The sequence below is a fragment of the Malaya genurostris genome, chromosome 1, assembly GCF_030247185.1.
Source record: "Malaya genurostris strain Urasoe2022 chromosome 1, Malgen_1.1, whole genome shotgun sequence".
Taxonomy (NCBI): Eukaryota; Metazoa; Arthropoda; class Insecta; order Diptera; family Culicidae; genus Malaya; species Malaya genurostris.
This window is the reverse complement of record NC_080570.1, coordinates 68,575,213-68,601,708: the sequence shown is the minus strand read 5'-3', so window position 1 is coordinate 68,601,708 and position 26,496 is coordinate 68,575,213. Positions and strand designations below refer to the sequence as shown.

The 26,496-nt window shown below is 36.9% G+C and overlaps 1 protein-coding gene across 2 annotated transcripts in view; it reads right to left on the bottom strand.

Annotated features, from left to right (window-relative positions):
• LOC131440364 (octopamine receptor beta-2R) overlaps window positions 1-26,496 on the bottom strand; it is a 318,582-nt gene that overhangs the window by 26,663 nt on the left and 265,423 nt on the right. For both annotated transcript variants that reach the window (XM_058611615.1, XM_058611616.1), the window contains exons 3-6: window positions 9,754-10,994; window positions 5,990-6,088; window positions 5,577-5,675; window positions 5,044-5,165 (exon numbers count right to left, since the gene is read on the bottom strand). In XM_058611615.1, coding sequence (XP_058467598.1) covers window positions 5,044-5,165; window positions 5,577-5,675; window positions 5,990-6,088; window positions 9,754-10,298 — 865 coding nt within the window. In that variant the 5' untranslated portion in view covers window positions 10,299-10,994. The remainder of the gene's footprint in view (window positions 1-5,043; window positions 5,166-5,576; window positions 5,676-5,989; window positions 6,089-9,753; window positions 10,995-26,496) is intronic.

Sequence of the window (26,496 nt, the reverse complement as noted above, 5' to 3'; positions counted from 1 at the left end):
CTAAGTTTGTGAAAATCGGTCACGCCATCTATGAGAAAAGTTAGAACACATATTTTCTCCTTTTTTTTGCACATTTTACCCCATAACTCCCGAACCGAAAGTCGGATCCAAATAATATTCAGGAATTTTCTATGGGACCTCAAGACCTTTCATTTGAATCTAAGATTGTGAAAATTGGTTCAGCCATCTCTGAGAAAAGTTAGTGCACTTATTTTCACAATTTTTTGCACATTTTACCCCATAATTTCGGAACCGGAAGTCGGATCCAAATAATATTCAGGAATTTTGTATGGGACTACAAGACCTTTCATTTGAATCTAAGTTTGTGAAAATCGGTTAAGCCATCTCCGAGAAAAGTTAGTGCAAAAAAACGTTACATACACACATACGCACATACACACACACATACACACAAAGACATTTTGCGTACTCGACGAACTGAGTCGAATGGTATATGACACTCGACCCTCCGGGCCTCAGTTCAAAAGTCGGTTTTCACAGTGATTGCGTAACCTTTCTATATGAGAAAGGCAAAAAAACATCATCAGGGGCGTTTTGCCTTCGGCTCATCAGTGTTTAAAGCAATTCAAATTGAACTGCCATCTCCGCCTAGCAGTTTAATTAGCGGTTTAAATTGAACTGCTATGCGGAAATGGTAGTTCAATTTGAACTGCTTTAAGCACTGATGAGCCGAAGGCAAAACGCTAAGAAATTGAAACCAAATATGTGCTTTTTGCACAAACCAACAAACCCCTAAATGATCATCAGGGTGTTTCTTAGATATTCATGCAATAGTGCAACTACTTCATTTCGAAGGTTGTACTGAAACACAACAAAACTTTTTAATTTTCTTTCAACAATCAAAGACAATTATTTTGAAGAATGCCAAGCAATTTATTATACCTGAGAAAATGAGTAATGTGAGAAAGGCAGGTTTTTTTTTGTTTCGATCATAGATGTTTTAACCTTAGGTCATTCGCCTCTTCGGGCCAGAAATGCTTTCTGATTCGTCCGTTGAGTGACCTAAAAAATCAAACCAATTACAGAGAATAGGTTTCTCTTCACTCGCAATTGATAATTGTTTCTTGAAACTACAGGGTCCGGCACTCGAAGTGTAACCAATTAAAAAGGCCATAAATTCAGTTTGGAAAATTACTTTTACTTAATTCAAAGTACAAAATGTGTAAAAATAATACAAAATTCAGAATCAATTCACTTTTGCTCGATATAACCACCTTTTGCCTTGACTATGGCCTTGAGACGGTCAAAAAACGAATCGCAAGCTGCCCGAATGTGACTTGCAGGTGTATTTTGGCCCACTCGCGGACAATAACTTTTTTCAGCGCCTCGAGACTGGTGTATCTTTTAGTTCGGACTTTGCTCTCCAAAATGGCCCAAAGAGAATAATCCATTGGATTCGCATCTGGTGAATCCGAGAGCCATTGTGTGGACGTGATGAGGTTCGGAACGTTGTTTTTCAGCCATTCTTGGTTCACTCGAGCTTTGTGAGACGGTGCCGAGTCCTGCTGAAACGTCCATGGTCTGCCACCGAAATGTTTGTCTGCCCACGGCTTCAAAGCAACCTCCAGAATACTTTCCCGATAATATGTCGCATTTACCTTGACGCCAGGCTCGATGAAAACGATTGGAGAGCGCCCATCTGCGGTTACAGCGGCCCAAACCATTATCTGTTGCGGGTGCTGCCTCCTGGTGGCCAATCGATGACTCAAATTCTCGTATGAACGGTCGGTCAAGTAAACCCTATCGTTTTGAGAGTTTACGAATTGCTCAATTGGAAAAATTTTCTCGTCAGAAAATACAATGTTCGGAAATTGACCGCAAACGAAACAACTCCTTCGCTCTCTCAAGTCAAGATTTTTTTATTCGCGTTCACTTTTGGCAAAATGCTTTCTTGCGCTTGTAAACAATACAACTCCGAACTGTCATTTAGCAAATTTCTAGAGAGCTGATGCCCGTGCGTCAGCTGCGCGAGCGGTCTGAAGTTGGTTACACTTCGAGTGCCGGACCCTGTATATTGACAAATCTCGCTCGAACTCGAACAAAAGTTGGCAACACTCTTCCACCAGGTGAATAAAGAGAGAACCAAACAAATAATATGATAGTTAAAATAACCGAAAAATTCACTATCATGTCCGTTTTTCCCAAATGTCGCTTTTTTCTGACTTTACTTCGAAGACTGTCTGAAAACTCTAAGGAAAAGAACTTCGACATGTCGAAAGGTACTACTGAGATCTTCGTAAGATCAATTTATGGAGTACTGTTAATCAGAACGACCGCAAACAACTTCTATATACATTCTGTTTTACCACAAATCTTCTTTTACTATAAATTGACAGAAAAAAAGGTTTTTCTAATCGGAGTTTTGATCTACAATTCTATGCCAAATGTTTTAGGAATGCATGAAACGTTGTCATCTGGTGTAGTCTCAAAAAATTGATTATTTTAAAATCCGACTTTGAAACAGAAAATTTGAGACCGTGTAACTTCGGAAATCCGCGTAAAAAAGCCACGTAGAAAAACCGCATAAAAACCGTATCTTTAGTTAGGGGAAGATGGGGTAAAACGTACCCCTGAGGCATAATGCACCTTGTGCTTTTCTCAAAAGTTACCAATTTTTTTCACTGAAATTTTAATGGAACTGAAAGTCCGCCGATGGTTTAATCATATCTGGAAATAATTAAAACAAATCAATTATGTCTCTGTTATAAGTAATTTTTGATGCTTGTTCCATAGTAATTTTCTAGGATGAGGAAGATGATTTTAATTATGTAACCAGTGAACTTCTTTGCCAATCATTCGGGTTTCTAAAATTAGTTCTAATACAGGCGATGTATTTGAAATTTTATAGAAAAATCGTCAAATATATCGTCTCATATTTTTGGGGGCAAAACGACCCGAATTGTGTAAGGCAAAATGTTCAAGAATTCGCTTACAAAAATTATGTATAAGCTATCAGTTTAATGAATAATAGTGAACAATCTACCACCTGCAAATATTTCGTCAACGAAGAGTCAAAAGCTTTCTTTAAAGAAGAAGCGGAAGCTTTATGAGGGTGCATATTGCCCCGTGGTTGTTGTAAGCTTTAATCCGTTGTTTTGATGGATATTTACCCGTTTTTTAAGATCATCCTGCCTCTATGTTCAGATAATCGTCACTTCGCGTAATTTAAAATGTATATTTTTCATGTTTTCCACGATCGGGTGTCATGCCCCGCATATATTTCGATACACAATTTTTAAGGGCTTTGGAAAATAAGATATTTCATGTATTTTTCAATGCATTCATCGAGTATTTGTACGTAATTTTGAGAAATAATGATTACGGAAAATAGTCATGCATTAAACTCTTCCGTGTTATTCTCTATAGTTAAGATATAGCTACATTTCGTTAGCGGGTACGTTTTACCTCATCTACCCCTACATTTATTTTTGCATTCCGAACGGGAGCTGATTGCGGTTGATTAAAATTTATTTATTTTACGTAGAAAACCCTAAAAGGTTACGATTTATGAATTTTCAGTTGGTTTGACGTAAAGCCGCCTTAACTAAGTTCAGTTTTGCAATGACTGAGCGGAAACATATATTGGAGAAGTCAAATGAATGAAAAACTAACAAAAAGATGATTTTTTGGAAAAAGATACGCTTAGAGGATGACGGCCAGGATGTAGACCATGTTCGATGTACGTGCTACTGTGTCTGACTGGCGTTTTAGAGTGACTAAAACAAGATTCAGAGAGGCGAAATGGTAGCGCGTATGCACGGAATGCATAAGAACGCAGGTTCGAGTCCTGTCTCTGAGCGTATCTTTTTCCAAAAAATCATCTTTTCTGTTAGTTTTTCATTCATTTGGCTTCTCCAATATATGTTTCCGCTCAGTCATTCCTAAAAGGTTGACTACAAATAAATAAAATGATCATACGAAACTAGTTATACCGTTTTACAACAATTAATTATATAACTGATTGTCAGGATGGAAAACTTAGACCGCTGAAATAAATTGGGGTAAAAATGATTTAATGGGTTAGTACTACAATTCTCTGATCCTTTCTACATATTATGTTTCAGTATTGATGAGTCATATTGGATCTGCTTCAGGATTGTAGATTCAAAGTTCAAATGAATGTTATAACAAGTTTTTGCATCAGGAACACTCTATTCAGTATTCTGCAAGTACTTCGGTTTTATGTTAAATAGGGTAACAGAGATATTTTGGCCACTTCATATATTTTGGCCCACCTAACAAACTTTATGGATTTAATCGATGTTAAGTAACCCATGTTGCATCAATTTGAAGTTAATCACATCAAATTACCTAATGCGGAAGGGATTTTCAGATATAATACAACATTTTTTGGATATTTTTACAAAGTGGGCCAAAATAAAAGCAATCCTAAAGTGGGCCAAAATACCTCTGTTACCCTAGTTAAATTTGAATACGATGCAGTTCAAAAACGATACTTGGGCTAAAATGAACATAATAGCGTTTCGTGCGATACGTGGAATAGATTTTTTGGATTATTTTACATAAACATGATTTGTGGTGAACTGAGTCATAATAATAAGATGAAAATAAATGCAATAGCTTGGAACGTCACTATAACAGAAATATTGTCCATTTTACTCGTTATTTTTTCAGCAAAATTACTTTTTGGGACCGAAGCAAATATACATCGACCGAGTACAAATCAATCCGTTAATTGTAAAATATGCCGACTCTAGTAATGAGATGGCTATTGGTACAATTCCTTAACCGATACATCGGTTCTTGGGGAAAAATTTCACCCAAAATAAAAAAGAGCGTGTTTTATTGTTTTAAATCGATTTTTTTTTCAGTGCAGCTTCGCATTAGTTATTAAGAGATGTTTCGGATCCTATTTACATTTAATTGTGGACATTTAAATTCAATTTTAAAGGGGTGGTATTTGACTTGCGATTCATAAGTCCTTTAATGCATGCATCCATCCATAATGTACAGCTAACCAATAACACCAATACATATTCAAATACGTAACATTCTACTTACCGGCAAAGATCGGTACGAATGACAACAGTGCTGGTGATATCCAGGTATTGAGTAACATTATGGCTACGACTCGTTTTGTCATGCTTATCGGGTACTTAAGTGGTTTTACTATTGCATAATACCTAGCCGAGTAAAAAAAATATATGTTATGAATAATGCATAAATTAATGTCATTTCACTGGGAGTAAAACTAAATGAGAAAAGTTGTTATCCACAACAATAATCGACTAAATTTTTAAGTGAATTGATCATTCTATCAAAATGAATAAAAAACAAAAATGGTAGCCGGAAATATAGAACTCAAAGAAAAATAAATCTCTATATTCTATCAAAAGTGGAATTACAGTTATCGCAAAAAAAATCTCATCATTTCATGAAAAAACCGGATACTCAAACTCGCAACCAATTCGATTTTGTACTCTTTTATTTTCAACCATCTAATATAACGAATGCTGTTTTCCAAACATCCGACCGAACTTAATTCCCTGGAACGAAAGTAATCCTACTGCACAATAGATTAATTCATTTCCTACCTATCAACTGAAATACAGCACAGGTGCAGTATACTGGCGGTTGAGAAGTACACGTCCAGGCTGTTCCACACGTCACACATGAAAGATCCGAACTTCCAACTGGGGTCAAAGGTTTGCATCGCACCCGAACCGATATCCAGAATGCATCCGGTTTTATTGCATTCACCATCCGGAGCAGCCCACGCGGATTACGGGGTGTAGATTCCGCGTTGATCACGATATATTTGTTGTATTCCGTGTTGTGTTGTGTTGAATAATCAAATTGTACGAAATGCAGCATGGCAATAAAGAAAAACGAAATTCAGATGCATGTTAAAAATGAAAACAAACGGGAAACGGCACCAGAATACGATTGCGTCCCATCGAAGGGAAGCGTGAAGCATTCCTAGGTTAGATACATAAATTGTACTCACCTTCCTGTAATTTGTACACTGAAATTAAATGTCATGGCCATCATCGCTACCATGATGTCAGCCATGGCGAGCGATACCACAAAGTAATTAGTTATAACTCTGAAATGAAAAAGTGAAGGAAGAAAAAAGAAGTTTTTTAATGTTAGGAGTGTGAGCATTATATAATTTAAAACTCAGATTGAAATAGTTAAATATTTCAAGTGAATGAATCAGTACCATTGATTCGTTCATTTGTATGTTCGATACGATCAGTAATGTTAACAGCTTTAAAGAGCAAATTTGAGAATCATTAACAGAAATGGTGGTGAAATGAGATTTTACTTGACCCGAATTGAAGGGAACATAGCACACGTTTTCAGTTAAAATGAATACCAAGGGCATGTTCAGGAGTGTTCTAGTTCTAGATGCATAATTTATGTCAGTTACAAAATTTAAATCTGGATTTTATAACAAGAAAAATTGGCAGCCCCAGCAGTGTTTTACTCGTGTTTAAAATACAAAAAATAGAACGGCATCGTAGACCAGTTTTAAATTTGACAGAAGAACTGAGGTGGCATTATGTACATCGATTCGACAAAAATTTTATCGAATCGATCACGTTTCGTATTATGGTTCTCGATTCGAAGTCGATTATCGAGAGTTAGATTATGAAAGAAGTGTTAGATTTTATAAATTCGTAAGCCCTTTTATTTAAATCTAAATTTTCAGTTCCACTGTAGCTATCGAGCCGATCGGACGCAAAGTCGTGTTTCTCCAATCGTGTGGTGAATTGTTTTATTCCGTTATCAAGGTCATTCCGTATTCTATTGTCTGCATCAGTGCGATCGAGTGATAGTTGGAATTAATCCGTTCTCAAGGCCGACTGTGAGCTTGTGTAAAGCAGCGCTGCGTGTGGTACCGTTAGCCAGCGCCAGCTGGGCGCTGCGCATATATCGTTTACAATCGTCTAGAAATAGTGATAAATATATATAGTGATAAAAAGAGAAACGTTTTTACCAGCTGACTTGCGAGGACATTCTTAAGCATGGGACAGGAGGTTTTAAAAAACCCCTACTCAAGAACGTTAAGATACTGGATTGCAAGCAATTGCGTTCAGTATCGACCGCTGAGGATGGAACTAAGTCCTATATTCCATCAGACTCGTATCGAATGACTTTTGCTGGCTCGGCTTTGCCTAATTACGTTCTCCTGGACCGAGTTCGTTTACCTGTTCGCCTTTTTGTGCCGCGGTCATGAGCTGCACCAATTGCAAACAATTAGGACATACAGCATCTCATTGTTGCAATACATCTCGGTGTATAAAGTGTGGAGGGAGTCATGCGGATAACTCCTGCAGTGGAGACAATGAAAAGTGTCTCTACTGTAAGGAGGTACAGCATGACCTCTCTGATTGTCCCGCGTTCAAATTGCGCCAGGATAAGATGAGGCGTTCACTTAAGCAACATTCAAAGCGTTCTTTTGCTGAAATGTTGAAAAGTGCTACGCCTCCAGCAAACCTATACGCTTGTTTGGCAACTGACGAGAGCGAATATGATGACCCCCTCGAACCCCCTCTTCGGTTGTCCCTCTTAGTTCATCATACAGAAAGAGAAAAAATAAATCTTCTCAAAAGCTCCCTAGTAAGGGTTCGAAGGTGTCCTCTAACGGGTCTCGAAAAATTACAACAACTGGTAGTGATGGCAAAAAACCAAAGAAAAAAGCTCCAGGCCTTGGAAAATTAAATTCCGAGCAAGAATTTCCATCACTTCCTGGGACTTCAAAACCCCCGAAAGTCTCTAAAGATCAGTCAGAAAATTGATCAAATACTGGGTTTGTTAAATTCTCTGATATTGTGGATTAGATCCTGTCTACTTTCAATATTTCTGAACCTCTTGAAAGCCTGATAATGGCTTTTATTCCTACAGTTAAAACATTCTTGAAGCAGTTGACTGTAAAATGACCCCTTCTTTCAGCGATGGTATCCTACGATGGCTAAGTCACCCGCCGAGGTCACGGATACAATCACTGTTATACAGTGGAATTGTAGAAGTATCATCCCAAAAATAGATGCTTTCAAATTTCTAGTAAATAATCTGAAATGTGACGCATTTGCACTGTGCGAAACTTGGCTAACTTCTGAAATATCCTTAAACTTCCACGATTTTAACATTATTCGTCTGGATCGAGATGACCCCTATGGAGGAGTACTTTTGGGGATCAAAAGGTGCTATTCTTTCTATCGTATTAACCTCCCCTCGATACCAGGTATTGAAGTTGTCGCATGTCATGTTACAATCAAAGGCAAGGACCTTTGCATTGCTTCCATCTACATTCCCCCAAGAGCCTCGGTTGGGCATCGGCGGCTCAGTGATATCGTAGAGCTCCTTCCTGCGCCGACGTTGATTATAGGCGACTTTAACTCACACGGTACGAGATGGGACTGTCTTCACGATGATAACAGATCAACTATGATCCATGATATTTGCGAAAACTTCAATATGACAACCTTGAATACGGGAGAAATGACACGAATTCCTGCACCACCAGCAAGATCAAGTGCGCTGGACTTATCCCTTTACTCGACATCGCTACGGTTGGATTGCACGTGGAAGGTGATCCCTGATCCCCACGGTAGCGATCATCTAACACATGGATCAATAAGTCCCGAGACTAAAGCAGAGATGGCGCTCGTAGTAAACCAGTAACCACGTCTTTCTAGAGTACTAACCTTTGCTTGAAACGGCTCAAAATTTCAAGTCGATCCGACCAGAAACAGCTGAGTTATCGAGGTTGGAGTAAAGTCGTTTTGTAGTTTATTTAAAAAAATGGAAAAACCGAGTTTCGTGTTTTGATAAAACATTGTTTTTTTTAATGGGTAAAAACACCGTGCAAGCGAAACAATGGATTGAAAAATGTTATCCGGACTCTTGTCCATCAAAAGCAACGATTTGTCGGTGGTTCGCTGGATTTAAACGTGGTCGTACCGACACAAATGACGCGGAACGCTCGGATAGACCTGTCTAAGTCGTTACACCGAAAAATGTGAGTGAAGTGCAAAAATTATAATGAAAGATCGTGATCTTAAAAAAATGCTCCAGGGAAAAATATTTGTCTCAAATGAGGAGGTCATCGCTGAAACTGAAGCTTATTTTGAAGCGAAAGGTTAATTTTTTTTAAAATCATGGTATTGAAAAATTGGAAAAACGTTGGAACCATTGTATCACCCTAAAAGGGATTCAGGGCTGACATCACCCTAAAAGGGATTCAGGGCTGACATTATGCATCTCGAATCGATTATTTTTTAAGTCGATTCGACTGAACTGTGGCATTACGGATCGCTTTCGACCTCGTGATCGAGATCCTAACAATGTGGTACTAGATTTCGACTGACACTGCTCGAACTATCATAACGAACATAGGTAAACAAACCCATATACATTGAAGTCATGAAAAAAAATTAAGCTGTGAATTATTCTTTGGGTATTTTCGATTACATTTATTCGGTTCAAGTACTGAAAAGAAAAAAAATGCTTTTTAATTTGTTTTGCGCAAAATTGAAGATATGAATTGCTACTTTCAATACTTGGAATGCTTGAGGTCGATTCTCGGTGCAAACAGTCGCTCAGAAGGTACAATCAAGTTGTACAAACAAGTTCAATCGTAATGAATCTTGTATGATAAAAGCCTTAGACGAACAATATTCTCTCAACATAAGAAACTTTTTGCAAGACGCAGAATGAAGCCAACAGATGATTTCACCACAGGCTAGATCGGACCCAACTTACCTTAACTTTCTATGTCGCTTAACTGAAATAATGACGAGTAGGTTGCCAAATATGGCAGCCACAATAATGAACATCATCAGCGATGCCTTCAGCACCAGCAACACGACGTCCACCCATTCCCCGCTGGTATCCATGCCATCACTCAGGACAGCTTCCGTGCCGGAGATGTCCAGCGGATTTAGCGACGGCACCCCGGTGCTGTAGCCGCGAAATACCATGTGATCCCCGGCCGGATCAACGGATCCACCAATCCCCCGTCCGGGACCGGTGCCGAGTGCGTCGTTTGTTTCGACGTCGAAAATCTTCGTCGAGGCAGATCCGGCCGTAGCCGCTGAGGCCGCCTTAGCCGCCGCCGATGCCAGCGCCGAACTGCTGCCATTGAAGAACAATCCACCGCCGCCACCGTCCGAAGATCGATCCTGAGCGAAGGAAGACCTTGACAGTGGTTCGGACAGTGAGAATGCCGATGATGATGAAGACGATGGTGATTGTGATGCTGCTGAGTACATATATTTCGGTAGGTCATCGTTGGAAGGATTCATCATACACTGCACGAAATCACACAACAACGCACGCAGGCTCGCAATTTTTTCTACGAATACCTAATTTGATCAATTGAACTTATTGCCGGCAAACAGCACACTGCTTCTTCAACTTATTCTATTATTCACAACCACGACTTTTCAAATTACACTCCACTGTTATTTTTATCTGCAAACTTTTTCACATGGAGGCCCACTCGTTATCAGAAACGAAACGGATTTGGACTCTTTCCTCATTTCTCCGCGCCCATAATTTTTACCATCTGATTATATCTGATCACTTTCATTGCTTCCTAAAATTTAAACTGTACCACAAAACTCCTGCCGAACCGACCAAGATATTTTTCCATAAATATATATAATACACAACACTTGTCAAGACAGCGCACAGCGTTTCACTGGCCTACTGATGCTTCAATTTCGATTTAATGGTCATTAATTTTCGTATAAATTCCAGCTTTTTGATAGTCATCATGGTTTCGATTCCACGCTGCGGGCGCTACCGGAACACAAATCATTACGGGTGTCCTACGGGGAGCAGACATGGGAAATCCAAATGAAGTCGGTCGGATTGTTTACTAACCGCCCGTTGAGTGGGTGGTGTACGGTTTCATTGTCTCAGTGCTACCGTGGTTCTACGAATTCTCAAAAGGAACGAGTTTGGTGTTCGTTGGATCCCAGGATCTATGCGAACCGAATCTGTAAAGAAAGAAAATATCGCTCTTCAATGAGATACTCTTGGCAGCGTGTGTAAAATTTAGCATTTAAGGTGCTTGTTGGGAAGTTTTATTATTTTTTGGTACTTGTTTGAGATGGTAGGTTGTGTTATTATTAACTTATTATGAAATATTCGAAGCGCAGAGTACGAAAACAACATTCACGATTAATCTTAAATGATTTAAACTGCTATATATGGAAATTATCAAGTATCGATGAATTAGGTGCGGCAATTCACTTAGGGGATCATATGAGCGGGTATTTTCTCCGTATGGGTCATTTCACCGAAAGGGTAATTCCGAATACATTAAAGTATTAATTCGGAAACTACAAATTCTGGCTATTCATCAAAAGTATTTATTTTTTTTTGTGTCTCCTGGATAACTGATGCGGGACAGCCACATAACCAAAGAAAAGATCCGGCAAAATGACTCTTTCGGTGAAATGTCATTCGGCGAAATAGCTTTCAGCGAAATGACCCAAACCCTATCATGTTTAAGGACGAAAATGTTTTGTGTCAGTATCAGTTTAAACTATAAAGAAAATAGTTTTTGACTTTCGCATAAAGATAGCTAATTCAAAAACTATTAAAACCGACTTTTCAACCAAGGCCTGGAGAGCCGAGAATGCAGAATGTCTGTGTGTGCATGTGAATGAGTGTTTTTTTACAATATGAGATGCACTGGCAAAGCTCACGAGCTTCGATAAATGACACTATGCTGCACTTGTGATACGGAGTGTGGGAATGACCTACAAGAACATTTAGACTTGTTCCCTCTATCTAGATCCCCTCCATTACCATATATGGAACTACCCCAGCTCAATACTGAAGAGAATGTTCTTGTACTTCCTTGTTAAATCCCAGCCTTCGCTTCTCTTCAAAGGATCGCCCAGTGAAATACCGAGGTGTTCTCTGTTATTCCGGGTGGGGCATGGTTTCCGGTTCTGGCGCTCCGACGACTAAAGACTACACCCCGGAGCTACTCGATCTAACTCCCGACGATGGATCCAGCCTACCTGGCAGAGAGTTCCTCGACGACGTAAGTTGCCATGGAATCGGTGCTTCCGATACCCATCTTCCGGATATTGGAGTCGGTACGGTAATTTCTATTGGAAAACGGCTTCCGTTTGTGTGATTCCTCGACGAACTATATCAGTGCTACGTCTCGATCTACTCGTCTAGTTCTCGACGGAGGATCTAGACAAGCCCGACTAGAGTTCTCCAGTGAAAGAATTCGAAACCGATGTTTTAGTGAATACTCGACTAGTCCCCAACACCGACGGAGAGTTCCCCGTCGAAGAAAGTTCCTATCTACGAATCGACCGGAAGATTCCCGTTAGCATTTTATCAAACTTAGCTTCAACTAAAAATTCTTTTAGTCCGGTAACCAGGTGTTGAATTTTATTCATAATCGATGTCCGTTTCCCAACAGTGATCAACAAATCTAGCAAGTTTACATACCGTTTTAGAATGTGGCTCAATTATAAGGGCGGTGCTCAATAAATTAGCCGCCTAAGATACAGAAGACCATATGTCAAGCAACATTTTTTTTATCAATATTAGCATACAATGATTTTGATGTGGTGTACCTGGAAAACCATTGATAATCGTCTCACACTCACGAACTAATTTTAAACAGTGTTCTATTCGTGTTTCAAATATTCATTAATTTGAAACAATTTCGTCCAACAGTTTTAAATCTGTTTCAAATTTGCGCTCGATAAGTAGAAATAGATATCGGAATTGTGTTAGACTTGTTTTAGTCGTAGATCTAAAGTAGATCAGTCCATATGAAACAAAACAGCGCTGCGAACAACCTTAGATTGATCTATATTAGGAACCAACCTCGAACCCGCGAACCAAGAATGTATTTGTCTTATATTTGACGAAATTATATCGTTAACCCAAATATATACAATTATATTGAGGTGTTTTCTAGTATAACGCATTCCGATATTTAAGCTTTTCTTCGTCAAGCTTGTGTTCAAGTTTTGCCTGCATGCAGTTGTTTTTATAGCGTTAGGTTGCTGTCAGAGTGAAAGCGGCACGCGAAGTGTCTGGACGCGCGTGTGAGCTGGTTACATTTGATCAAAGCAAACCTGTCAGAGTGAATGGGATGCGAAAACAGTACATCGCATTGAATCGCTTCGCTTCGGTCCGCGTTCCGCGCTCACTCTCACCTTAGGTTTATCTTGTGAAAGTGTTGCATACGAATTTGTGCTCGTTCCATTTGTGCTCGGTACTACCATTCTGCGATTTCGGTTGAAGTGATAAACTTTTTCTCATTATTAATCGAGTTCATCTTATTTAAATTAGAAATAACCTGAAACACTAAAAATTTACCCTGGAGTAAATTTTACGAAAACGACAAAGCATAGCATTTAAACCGGTTAAAGCACTATTCACACTAGGCCGTGACGTATCCGGAACGGGACCGCAACGTATCGGGATTTATTTCTAAAATATTCTCATCATACATTGCACTTTCCGTGTCGCTGCCGTTGCTGCTTTTGCATTGACTGACCAATCAGAGCGATGCTTTCCTGCTGATAAATTGATTACTCCTTCAAAACCATCGTTTCCGTTAGGAAAATCCAGTAAGCCAGCATAGCGTCTTAGATATTTGGCAGACAAAATTCTACATCGCTCGCTATTAATCAAAATTTCAATCATACAATATAATTTAAATTACGTGATTTGATATATTCAAATCGAAACATAGAAACATTTCCAATCAAAAGGTGAACATAACACTGATCACATTTGTACCCTTGATGTTTTTAATTTGCACCCCTATATAAAAAACAAAGATGTGTTCCACATCAAAAATATATAAAGCTGCGGTAAAACGATAATAGAAGTTTCATATGAATCGATTTCGGATAATGACCGATAAGACTAATGATTCGAAATTCCCTACTTTTGTGAACAGGTAAACATAATGAAATTGAAAATCTGCAGCGATTCTTGGAAAATATGGCTGCCATAAGAATATTGCATAACGAAAAGAGAGTAGCAAGTATTGATAAAGACTGTCCCAGAAAGTATGGATGCACTTTGATTTCGCTGTAAATAATTCACAAGTGTTAGATATTCAAATTTTATTCGATATAATGATAATATTAGACTACAACAACAGAATATTATTCTCAACATTTGCTACTTAGCCATTGAAGACTAGCTGGCACACCTTCTTGCGAACGTTCCTCATTAAATTCCGTACAGACTTCTTGCCCAAGTAACAATTTTTGTTACGCTAGCGTGTTTGTGACTAGTTTGCAACCAGATATTTGAGTGATTGTGACTAACATCTAACCACTTGCATGACTCAAAAAGCGCAGTTTCTACTAGCTGTCATGTCAACTAAAAATAAGTTGTCGTTACGTTGTAATGCCATATTGAATATAACTTATCTTTTCATAACGTGAAAATAACTTGTGCTCAAGTAAACTAGTTGAAACTTAGTCACAATCGACATTATAAACATTTATTGAATCCAGAATACTTTTCTATCATCAATAAAAAGGCAGAAGAGTACTTTAAATCACAAACTTGATACAAGGTACAAATGTCACAACGATTTTAAAACTGTCGAGCGGAATTCAATTTTACTTAACTGTTTTTCATGCGCCTTCAATCAAAATCTGTTTATGAAGACACAAAAATAAACAACAAAATAATCCTATGTTCAAAATGCTCAAAATAATTCCAAGTTGAGTGATTTTTCATCATTTTAAATTCATATATCATGAGAACTATAATATTATTACAATCGATGTTCAATCCCTATATTATTTTCTTCGTATTTATGACAGTGCATAAAACAAAAATGTATATTCTGCCTTTCACTATTTTCGGCAAAAGTAGTTTTGAAAAAAGTAATATCCTGGTTTTATTTACGTTTCATACACTTCTTGAGACTCCATATTGTGTTCGCTATATTCAATCCTACAAAAGTTTTTTTGTTTGCATTTTCGTTATCGTAACGTTGGGAAAACCTACCGATAACTATCTGACTCAATGAAGAATTTATATGTCATAATCTTATAATATTTATGTTATTGCTATATCAATTCACAGGAACGAATCACATATACGCTAACGTATTTATAATGGTTTCGTAACGAAAAATAAACCTTTTTTAACAAGTAGCTAAAAGCATAGCTGTGATTGAAGATATGTTAGAATCAAGTAACGATAACTTACAAATGATAGTTAGTTCAATGTTTACGTTATAAAGAAACACTGCTGTCACCTTGTTTTAACCAGTATAACATAAAAAACATGTTCGTGGTCTTGTTGCAACACAGTTGGGTTAAGTGGTATCAGAACTTGTTACTGGTTGCTACTATTGAAGTCAAATAAACTTATTTTCAACTAGTGGCTAGAAGCATTGTTGTGATTAAAGATATGTTTGGATAAAGTAACGATAGCTTATAAATGTTATGTTTGGAAACCTAAATAACTACTTCGTAACTAGTTATGTTATGATGAAACATTGCTGTTACCATGTTTTAACCAGTATAACATAAAAAACATATTCGTGTTCTTGTTGCAACATAGTTTGAACTTTATCGTATCAGAACTAGTTGCGGATTGCTACTTGGGTGGCGACAAGTTTGACACTTTTTTCAATCTTTTTTGAACTGTTGAATGGTTTCGGCTGCCTTCGTTAATGCCCAAAATTCCTCAATTGGTCGAAGTTGTGGGCAATTCGGTGGATTCATGTCTTTTGGAACGAAAGTGACATTTTTGGTAGTATACCATTCTACCGTTGATTTCGAGTAGTGGCAAGAAGCAAGATCTGGCCAGAAGACAACAGAATCCTTGTAAATCCGTTTTTGTAAACATTTCTTGATGTATATTTCGCTGTTCATCGAAGCAGTGGTGATGAAGGGTTTCGAAATCTTACCGCAGCTACAAATTACTTGCCAGACCATAGCTTTCTTACCAAATTTTTCGACTTCAATCGATGTCTCGGACTGGTTTAACACTTGCCCTTCTCGCCTCGTATAATATTGTGGTCCCGGCAAGGATTTGTAATCGAGTTTCAAATAGGTTTCGTCGTGCTCGAACGCCTTCAGTATACGTTTATCCAACTGAGGGTTAGCAGGACTTTTTTTTCAACCCGTTTTCGGTTTATCATCAAAGGTGTTAGCCTCACCGAACTTCCTGATTGCATTTCGCACGGCTTTTTCATTTACTCCTTCCATTTTTGCTATCTTTCTCAGTCACAGTTCGCGTTCTGTACACCATTTGTGCACAATTTTTCGACGTTGTTCTGCTGAAAGTCCACGCATTTCGAAACAAACTAATGAAAACGAATAAACAACTGCACAAGTGGTTAGAGAAGAGTGTAAACAACAGGACGCAGCAATTAATATTGACAGATTCTGAACCATTGCGAAATGGCAGCGGTTTTTGGTTGCGTCCATACTTTCTTGGACAGTCTTTAACCATAGAACTTTGATGCATTATTTGTCTAATGTGACAAGGAACGTTTTTTCACAAGCTCAGATATTTTTTTGCATTTCAGAGGTTTTTTAAATGATCATAACAAAAGGAATTAATGATGATGATTATTATGAGATCAAAAATGGCATACTGGCCGTGCACAGTCTAAGTATTCAAAAGCACCAATAAATTTGATGAAGATTGTGTTTTTGGGCTACTGTATTAAATGTCATCGGATCTAAGAGGCAATACCACAGAAAGAATAGTTCGAAAATAGTGCAATACTGTTGTTATAGCGACGCGAAAACTCGAAGCATAGCCACCTATTTCCATCTTACTCTTAAAGTCAATCTAGCGAACAGAGAAAGCATATCTTGTTCTAACTATTGGTTTTCGTGTATAAGATGACTACTGGAGCTGAGATGAATGGGGATAACGTTATCCTATTTGTAAGAATAAGATTTATCCTTTTCTGAGAATAGACTAGACACATTCGCTCTAACTGAGAAGCATTTTCCAATTACGACGCGTTAACTCAAATGCTTTGTCACATTCGGTCCATTTGTTAAGAAGTTGGTTTTCACCGTAATTCTATAATTTTTCATTGCGAGAAAGCCAATTATATACATATACGTAATTTGTGGCTGGGTTTTCAGTTCAGTCTCCTCTTATGGTTACAATATATGTACAATAGATATGTAGATCACACAAAGAAACACAAAAAGCATTTCTCAAATTCCCATATTGAAATAAATCAATCTACTTCAACATGAGACCATTTCAATTTTACTACGTTCATACTATAACGTATTGACAGGACCCATTATAACTCAATATCCAGCATATCCCTAGATTATTGTGAAACTGCTCGCACCACGCCCGGACTGTGAAAGTGCTCATTTCCTTTCCCCGTAGACATCTGGAGCCGGAAGTAAATGAAGAGCGGAAAATTACACGGAATCGTCTAATATTTGAAATATGCTTAGAGCATTCCAAGCATTGTCGTCGGCTTGGTAAGACAAAACGTCTTCCGTATTCACTCCTCCAAGGCCGATAAGCGCTAAAGTCGCCATACTGAAAGACACCATTTCCGTCTCGCTGCTGCCAACCGCAAAATCAAATATGTGTTCATCTTATAGTCAACTTACTTCGATAACCCCCGAGCAATGTCCATAACGAGCGACTTTCTTCAGCAGAGACTCTGGTGTCCTAGAGCCTAGGCACATAATACGACACAGCGTAAGACTGGTGCTTATGAATGTTTGAATTGTTATCTCGGCATTCCCGGTTTATGCCATGGATAACAGATCGGTTGGGGGGAGGAAAACAGGGCAGCAGTTCTTATTACAAATGCGAGATAGTCATGAAGTGATCATTTGTTTAATTTTCCATGTGGTTTGATGTTTAGCAGGAAGTTGACATGATGATTTTCGTTATTTATGAAAATATGGCAACTCGATAAATACGACACTTTTGTCTTGCAAGGAATTACGTAACATAATGAATGTAATTCCTGTTTCTGCTATTTATTTATTTATTTATTTTGCTCCATTAGTTTAGAAAGTATTTCATCTAACGGAAATTGAATTTCAATCGCTTAGTCATTTCCAAAGGCTAAACACCAGTTGCTCAAAGATAACAAAAAAAATGTGAAACGAAATTATAAATATCAAAGCGGAATTGAATTTAAATTGGAATTTTCTTTGTAATTCATCACAATAATTGGTTCTCCAGTGTTCTGATCAATCAGCATCATTACTCATCAGGTGGGTGACGGTGCGCATCCGTTGGAAAGCAATTCAAAGGAAAAGTGCGGTAATTTGTTTGAAATATTTCGAGATCTGTTCTACCTGCGGAGAAAAATGTTACGTAAATAGTTTGGAATTTCGCTGATGATAATTTGGTAGAAATGACGAGGAGGACCTTCTCATTACACAAAAACAATAAATGTATAAACATAATACAGTTGCCACAACCTCAAGTCAATCTTTTAACTAGTGAAATCAAAATTCCTTTTGCATATTTTTTCTCAGAACTGACTGCATTTTTCCTCCTATTCCAGTGAACTGGGATGAATTGAAAAATGCCTGCGAGCCGTGCGAAACGGAATTTTTGAGACGCCGGTGGAAATAATATCAGCAGCAGCTTCTGTTGCACAAGCAGGGAAGTAAGAGGAATGGATTCGTTGGACTTGATGAGAGCTGGAATGGAAGCTGCATCTCGGTCGTCAGTTTACTCTTTTCAGTGCTGAATCGACGAGAGCAAGAGAGCGGATGCTGCGTGGGAATAACTATCTAGGGATAAAACTTCCGGCCGTTCGTGGATGACATCTAGATTTCAATAGCTGAGCTACTCACTGGAATTGGATGAAAGCTACTATCGAAAACTGACGGAGCTTTTTTGAACATAAATTTGTTGTATCTTGGTGTCATCTCATTAGTTAAGTCGCCACGTTATTTGATGGACTTCCAATCAACAAAATGCTTTATACAATGTTTTTGCTTCACCTCAATGTCAAAGAAAATAATAATTCGACAAATGTGCAAAACTTCTTTGATAACGAAACGAAAATACGAAGCGATTGCATCAATTTTCATAGTACCATTTCATCCAATGCATCGAACAAAGATAGCAGATCTCACTTTAACTAAAGGTATTACAATATAAGAAAAATGGTGGAGCTAAGATGAAAGTGGGAATCTAAGTGAATTTGATGGAATTAGTTTTGTCTGACATTAGAATAGTTACCCACTGAAATTTTATTGCTGCATCCCAGCGAAAGGATCGACTCGGCAAAAGAAGTATTTACGGAGAATCTCGGCAATGATAAATTGGTTAAATGTTGATGATAGATGAAATTGTCAGAAAAAACTTTACTGTTAGTTCTCAGTGCACATTAAGATTTAATTTGATAACTAGCGGACGTATATTTAGGAGGTTTGCTTTTTTAATGGGGATTACTCTGTTGTCTGAAAGTTGTTTTGACAGTGAAAAGTGACGGCTCTATTCAGTATTGTTTGGCTAACCATCATGAATAGGTTAACCCCAAAACAACGTTTCCAAATCGTGGAAAGGCTATAGCAGGATAAGCATGTGAAATCTGCCCCCAAAGGGAATTCATATTGTTATACCACATTCGAAAGTTCATAGACTGGAAACAATTTTCTCAAAGTTTCAACCCTTTAACTGCCATATTGACGGAGCTAGGGTGGTTCTATTGATTTTTATTTTATTTGATTTTTGAAGAAACTGCTTCTCCGAAAATTTTGAAAAAAATCAGGCATGTTTAAGGCATTATGGGGATGCTTTACAATTTTTTTCAAAATTTTTGAAGATGTATTTCTTTTATTAAAAAATACTAGAAAATTTTTAAACATATTTTTTCCCTCTTCCAATTTTTGCACCACCCTGGATTTTTTAGTGATAAATAAAGAATTTTTGGACATGTTAAAATGGTATGTTTTCATGTTTTTTAAAAATGTGGACGACCAAAATATTTAATTTTTTCTAAAAAATCAATAACAGTCGACCATGCGTTCCCATCAAATTCTGAGAGAAGGAAACGCATGGTGCTTTATCTTAGCAGTTTCTAGTAGTAGTCGACCATGCGTTCCCATAAAGTTCTCTTAAAACGGAAACGCATGGTGCTTTGTTCTAGTAGTTTATGATGCAACTCAAGCGCAGGGCTTAGAAATCAAAGCAACGAAAAGAAGGAAATGAGTATCAACCTTTGCATAATACATACACGATCATACTTCGGGTACAACCTAGAAAGCTACAAAGCGAGAACTTACTGGTATGTGGTTTATATATGAATGGTAGTAATATATGAACGTTGCGAGTATCACACATATGCAGTTCGGTTACGGCAGTCAAGAACTAGAGCGAGTGACTGTATATAATTCGATGATTCGATAGTGTTTCATGAAATGGTCAAATCGTTTTGCACTGTTGGGTCTCGTACAACGCGGTTTTCTTTTTGCCAGCTCTATACATTTCACTAAATACATAGCGAGTTGAAACAGCAGTGAATTTAATTTTTTATTTTTTATATTGGTGTCAAACAAAAGTGGCCACTGATGAAGGATGGAATCGATTTCTTAGAATTGTTTTTCCATAAATACGTTTATTTCTTAAGGCAATTTACATAAGTTGTTCTTCGCCGTAGCATCACTTTTACATAGAATTCTTATCCTAATATAATACTAATATAGTCACATCAATTTGAGTTTAATAAAGCATATTCCTCTTATTTTTTAAATATCATATTATTTAAACCAAACGATGAACTGCTATAAATTTTAAAATAAGCTGAAATTTTTATACATTTTGTGGTTGATTTCATAACCCACTTGGAGTTTTTTTATATCAGCACATCAGCTATTGGATGAACTAATGGACGCAGTAGGAGTCAGAACTAAGACTCAAAAGGGTCAATTATTAAATTGAAACTTCAATTGTTTTTATGAAATGATTAAGTAGTTTCATGTAAGAAAGGTCACGAAAAAATTTCTGAAAATTATTGACTGTATTTTTCATTTAAATAGGAAATGGGATAAAAATGTTATAAAAATACATTGCAGTTTCAATGCACACATTTTCTCTCTGATTCTTTTCGTTCATTCTATAGAATTATCATCGTCACTTGGTAGCTGTTCTGATTTAAGCATTTCTGACAATATTTTCGCCGGTCTCACAATTCTGGATAAAAACCGAGCATAAGGAAAGGTAGTGAATAATGGCGGCCTCGTGTGAACAGCAATCAACAGTTCTATTGCCAATAACGCATTCACAGCAACGGCGCTGGATTCCCAAATATCCAGTCGAATTTGTTATGTACTCGATATAGTACTTGTAAGCTTTTAAAAATGAGACTTATTACCGGCCCGAATAGCTTTTTTGTGATCTGTGTGTCTCAATTGGGTCATCTCGTGATAAAGCTTTAAATCCAAAATTACTTGGCAGAACATCCTTTTCAAAAGCTTCTGTTCCAGAGCTACTATATTCCGATACTTGTTGCACTCGTTCCAATCCAATGGTTGATAATATTATCTTATTAAAACTTCCCGTTCGCAATTTGAACAAAAATACGAATAAATCTTTCTTATTTACACCAGCATATCACGAAGCTCAATGATATTTGACCATATTAAACCTGTAAAAACCTGGAAGTGTTCCTCTGAGAGTGAAAATCACTTACTGAGTTAATTATGTATTCTCAGATATTTTCTGGAAAATATGGAGCTTTCTACACAATATACCCAAAAATTAAGGAGATCGATTCAGCGAATCAATTTTTCTAATAGACATGGTCGATAAATGCTTGATTTGAAATTATGCAAAGGTTATAACTCAAAAATGAAAAATAACGCATCACTATTTTTTTATATCTGTTGTTTCAATTTTTAGAATAAATAAAAAAATATACAGCGCTCTCAGTCTACAAACCATGAAAACCATCATAAAGATATTCGATTGAAGTTTTCAAACACAAAACTCCAACTTTATCTTTATTATACATTTTTCCAGAAAACTGTACACATCCCTCGATAACATATCTTTATGATAACTTTTGACACTGTAATGAAATTTTCATTCTTTCTTTCATTATTCTTTCTTTACATCCATCAGCAACACGTAAAAAACTGACACTCGCTCTAGTTCTTGACTGCCACAACCGAATTTCATATGTGTGATACTCGCGACGTTCATGTATTACTACCATTCATATATAAACCACATACCAGTAAGTTCTCGCTTTGTAGCTTTCTAGGTTGTACCCGAAGTATGATCGTGTATGTATTATGCAAAGGTTGATACTCATTTCCTTCTTTTCGTTACTTTGATTTCCAAGCCTTGCGCTTGAGTTGCATCATAAACTACTAGAACAAAGCACCATGCGTTTCCCTTTTAAGAGAACTTTATGGGAACGCATGGTCGACTACTACTAGAAACTGCTAAGATAAAGCACCATGCGTTTCCTTCTCTCAGAATTCGATGGGGACGCATGGTCGACGGTTATTAATGTTTTAGAAAAAATCAAATATTTTGGTCGTCCACATTTTTAAAAAATATGGAAACATATCACTTTAACATGTCCAAAAATTCTTCATTTATCACTAAAAAATCCAGAGTGGTGCAAAAATTGGAAGAGGGAAAAAATATGTTTCAAAATTTTCTAGTATTTTTTAATAAAAGAAATACATCTTCAAAAATTTTGAAACAAATTGTAAAGCATCCCCATAATGCCTTAAACATGCCTGATTTTTTTCAAAATTTTCGGAGAAGCAGTTTCTTCAAAAATCAAATAAAATAAAAATCAATAGAACCACCCTAGTTCCGTCAATATGGCAGTTAAAGGGTTGAAACTTTGAGAAAATAGTTTACAGTCTATGACCTTTCGAATGTGGTATAACAATATGAATTCCCTTTGGGGGCAGATTTTACATGCTTATCCTGCTATAGCCTTTGTTTTCAAAATAAATGTTCGATTAAATCTGTTTATTGAGCACTTCGTGAATTTAATGGTGCACATAATCGTCCGTCTGTCTAAAGAACGTAATTACCAAATTTCGGTCTACATTCACTCTTTTGGATGCCAAGCTTTCAACAAAAATGAGAAGAGCGCGTACAGAAGAAAATTTTGTTGTTGTCGTGCGCCAGAAGTTGGACTTAGTACATCGACTTTTTTTGACGCCACCCTCAAATGCCTTAAAAATTGGTCAAAAATTGGACCTCCAGTATGGCCTTTATTAAAAAAGTTGTGGCGTCTATATGTCCAAAATCACATTAAAATGTTTAATGTTAAGAAATTGTCTACCGAATGAAAGAAATTTGACCTTTTCATAATTCGGCATGTGTTTTACATTCCTGTAATACCACCAATGCTGTTCCAACAGACTCCGAGAGTCGGATTGTACACTCAAATAGTATTCCTTGTTGACAGTTTGGCCGGTTGGAAAGAATTTGAAGATCATCACACTTCGATAATCAAAGAAAACTGTCAACTGTTTAGGACGTGATTCGTCGTCAACACGTTCTCGACCCTCTTTGAACAACTTGTACCAATCAAAAACACTTGCTCGCGATATACAATTATTGCCGAAGGCCTTTTGCAACATTCTGAACGTTTCAGAGCCGGAAATTTGATTCCACACACAAAATTTAACGGAACTTCTTTGTTGAATAATTTCACTCATTAGAAAAATCGTCGATTACACTTTTAATACTTCGGGAAAGACGTATACTAAACACCAATGAATATTTTGACGTGACACTTGTCACTGACAGTCATACCAACCTAAAAAAAATTCGACAAATAAGGTTTACGCGCGAAATATAACTCAAAAGAGTAATTCCAGGAATGAATAGACGAAAAAGTGACAGAATCAGTATCGACCTTCTCCGATTTGGATGAAACTTTGCACATGGCTTCGGTATGGCAAACCATAAGTTTTGAACCAATTGAGAGGTCAATTCAACTCACGACTGATTTTTGAAAAGGGCGTATGTATTTTTGCATTTCACAAAAATTGCCTTTTTCAAATCGTTGTAACTCGGAAACCGTTAATTGTAAAAAAATGGCGTTCAGGAAGAAGTTGTAAGGAATCGATAAGGCACTCTAAAATTATTCTACAGGTTAAAGGCAATGAATTTGTTCATGATATCCTTTCTTCTAAAAGTAGCTGTTCTTGAGATACTTGGATATTTAACTATAACACCATTTTTAATATTTCCATGAATTGTTTATTTGCTTGCTATATCTACAATTATTACATGTACATGAATAATTCTTAATTATATTTAAGGATTTAAGTTTTTCCAAATTGTATGAGTACTACGTGCATCGTCATTCGAATACAGACTTGTGACGATTGTGGTTTCTGAAATCGGAACGAAAGAATGGTATTTCTGTGTGCCTGGAATCATTTTGGTATCCTTATAAACACTACTGCACTCGGTCACACCCCGTTCATATTCTTCTTGTGACACGTAACAAAAAGACATGGTCGACGTCTCTGCTCTGCCCATTCATATAATTATTTTGCAGTTGTGATTGGGTGTTCATGTAGGTCAAGCTTTCACGTCGTGCCATTCGCTTTAAATTGCCCCCGAGTGCATCACATGGTCCTTTACCATGAGAAGTTGCAAAAAAAAATGCCACTCAGCATCAATGCTATACATTGATTTAAATTTACAGAGACTTCTGTTTTTGTACTGCGAGGCAGCTCCGCCAGACAAAAATAAAACCTTAAATGAAATTAACAATTATTCATGTACATGTAAGAATTGTAGATATAGCAAGAAAATAAAAAATTCATGGAAATATAAAAAAACGGTGTTATAATTAAAATTCCAATTTATTGCCTTTAACCTGTAGAATAATATTCTACTGTTTAAATGATTATCTTTCAACGAGAACTTGAAATTTTGAATATATCTGTAAATTGTTTTTGCTGTAACTTCATTAATTTTTCAAAAGGAACGGATGGGATAGACATCAATCTGTAGGTTTTAATAACAGCTTAAAAATGAAAATTATTAAAAAAATATTAAAACCATGCTTTTTTTTTAAATTCAACTTTTTCGGATTATTTTGTAATTATTGAGAAAAAAATCAAAAATTGTTTTCAGTGTATATTTTCTCTCGATTCTCTACAACTTCTTTTTGAACGCAATTTTTGTACAATTAACGGTTTCCGAGTTAGAACGATTTGAAAAAGGCAATTTTTGTGAAATGCAAAAAAAACATACGCCTTTTTAAAAATCAGTCGTAAGTCGGATGGACCTCTCAATCTCAATGGCAACTTATAGTTTGCCATACTGGAGCCATGTGCAAAATTTCATCCAAATCAGAGAAGGTTCGTCTACTTATTTCTGGAATTGCTCAGTAGACGAAAAAGTGACAAAATCAGAATCGACCTTCTCCGATTTGGATGAAACTTTGCACATGGCTTCAGTATGGCAAACCATAAGTTTTGAACCGATTGAGAGGTCAATCCGATTCACGACTGATTTTAAAAAATGGCGCATGTATTTTTGCATTTCACAAAAATTGCCTTTTTTCAAATCGTTGTAACTCGGAAAACGTTAATTGTACAAAAGTGGCGTTGAAGTTGTAGGGAATCGATCGGGCATAAAAAATACTAGTTTATGAATAAACCTTTTTGTTTTTTTAAGAATCAAAGAAAATTATTTTGAAGAATACCACACATTTATATATGAGAATATGTAAGATATGAGAAAGGCATCATTACATCACTAGGTGGATTAAAACAGGTTTTTTAAATTGGATTTTAATACCTACTGGACCTGAGCGCATATATTCTTCGAATGTTGTACTTTGACGTGCCATTGATGTTAATATAAATATTTTATCTATGGTGTCGTGAAAAAATCGTAACAACATGCCGTTTCTACAACGAATCAACCCCGCTCCCTTAAAATTTAGGATCTTTTAAAATCGGTTAATTTCTACTCATTTTCAGTTTGTTCCCACGTATGAAACTTAGTATAAAACCTATAAATTTGAAACACATGTGCGCTTTGTGGATTTTCGAGAAATAAGTTTTTCCAGTTTCGGCGGAATTTACTGAGTGTCTCATTTTGATCGCGTGTATTACCAAATGGCAACAAATATGATTGCAGGTCTGTGAGATGAAGAATACACTCTTAAATTTCAATACAATGTCATATTGATCGCAAGATATTACCTCTATTAACGTGTAAAATTAGTCACTTAGCTATTTGGTACCTCGTAGGTTGGCGGTTCTATGCAATGAACTCAGTTCTACAATTCTGGAACTGAACTCATTTTCAGAATCCAGCTTCAGAATTTAATGTTAAAATTGAATTTCGAACTTGAATTCCGAACCTGAATTAACGAACTGAATACAGTTCCAAAATCTTGTTCCAGCACCCAAGTTCCGAGTTCAATTCCAGCATGTATGTTCTGAATTCTGAACCTGAACTCTGGAAATAAGAATCCAGATCTAGATTTCGTATCCTGAATTTTGTTACATAATACTG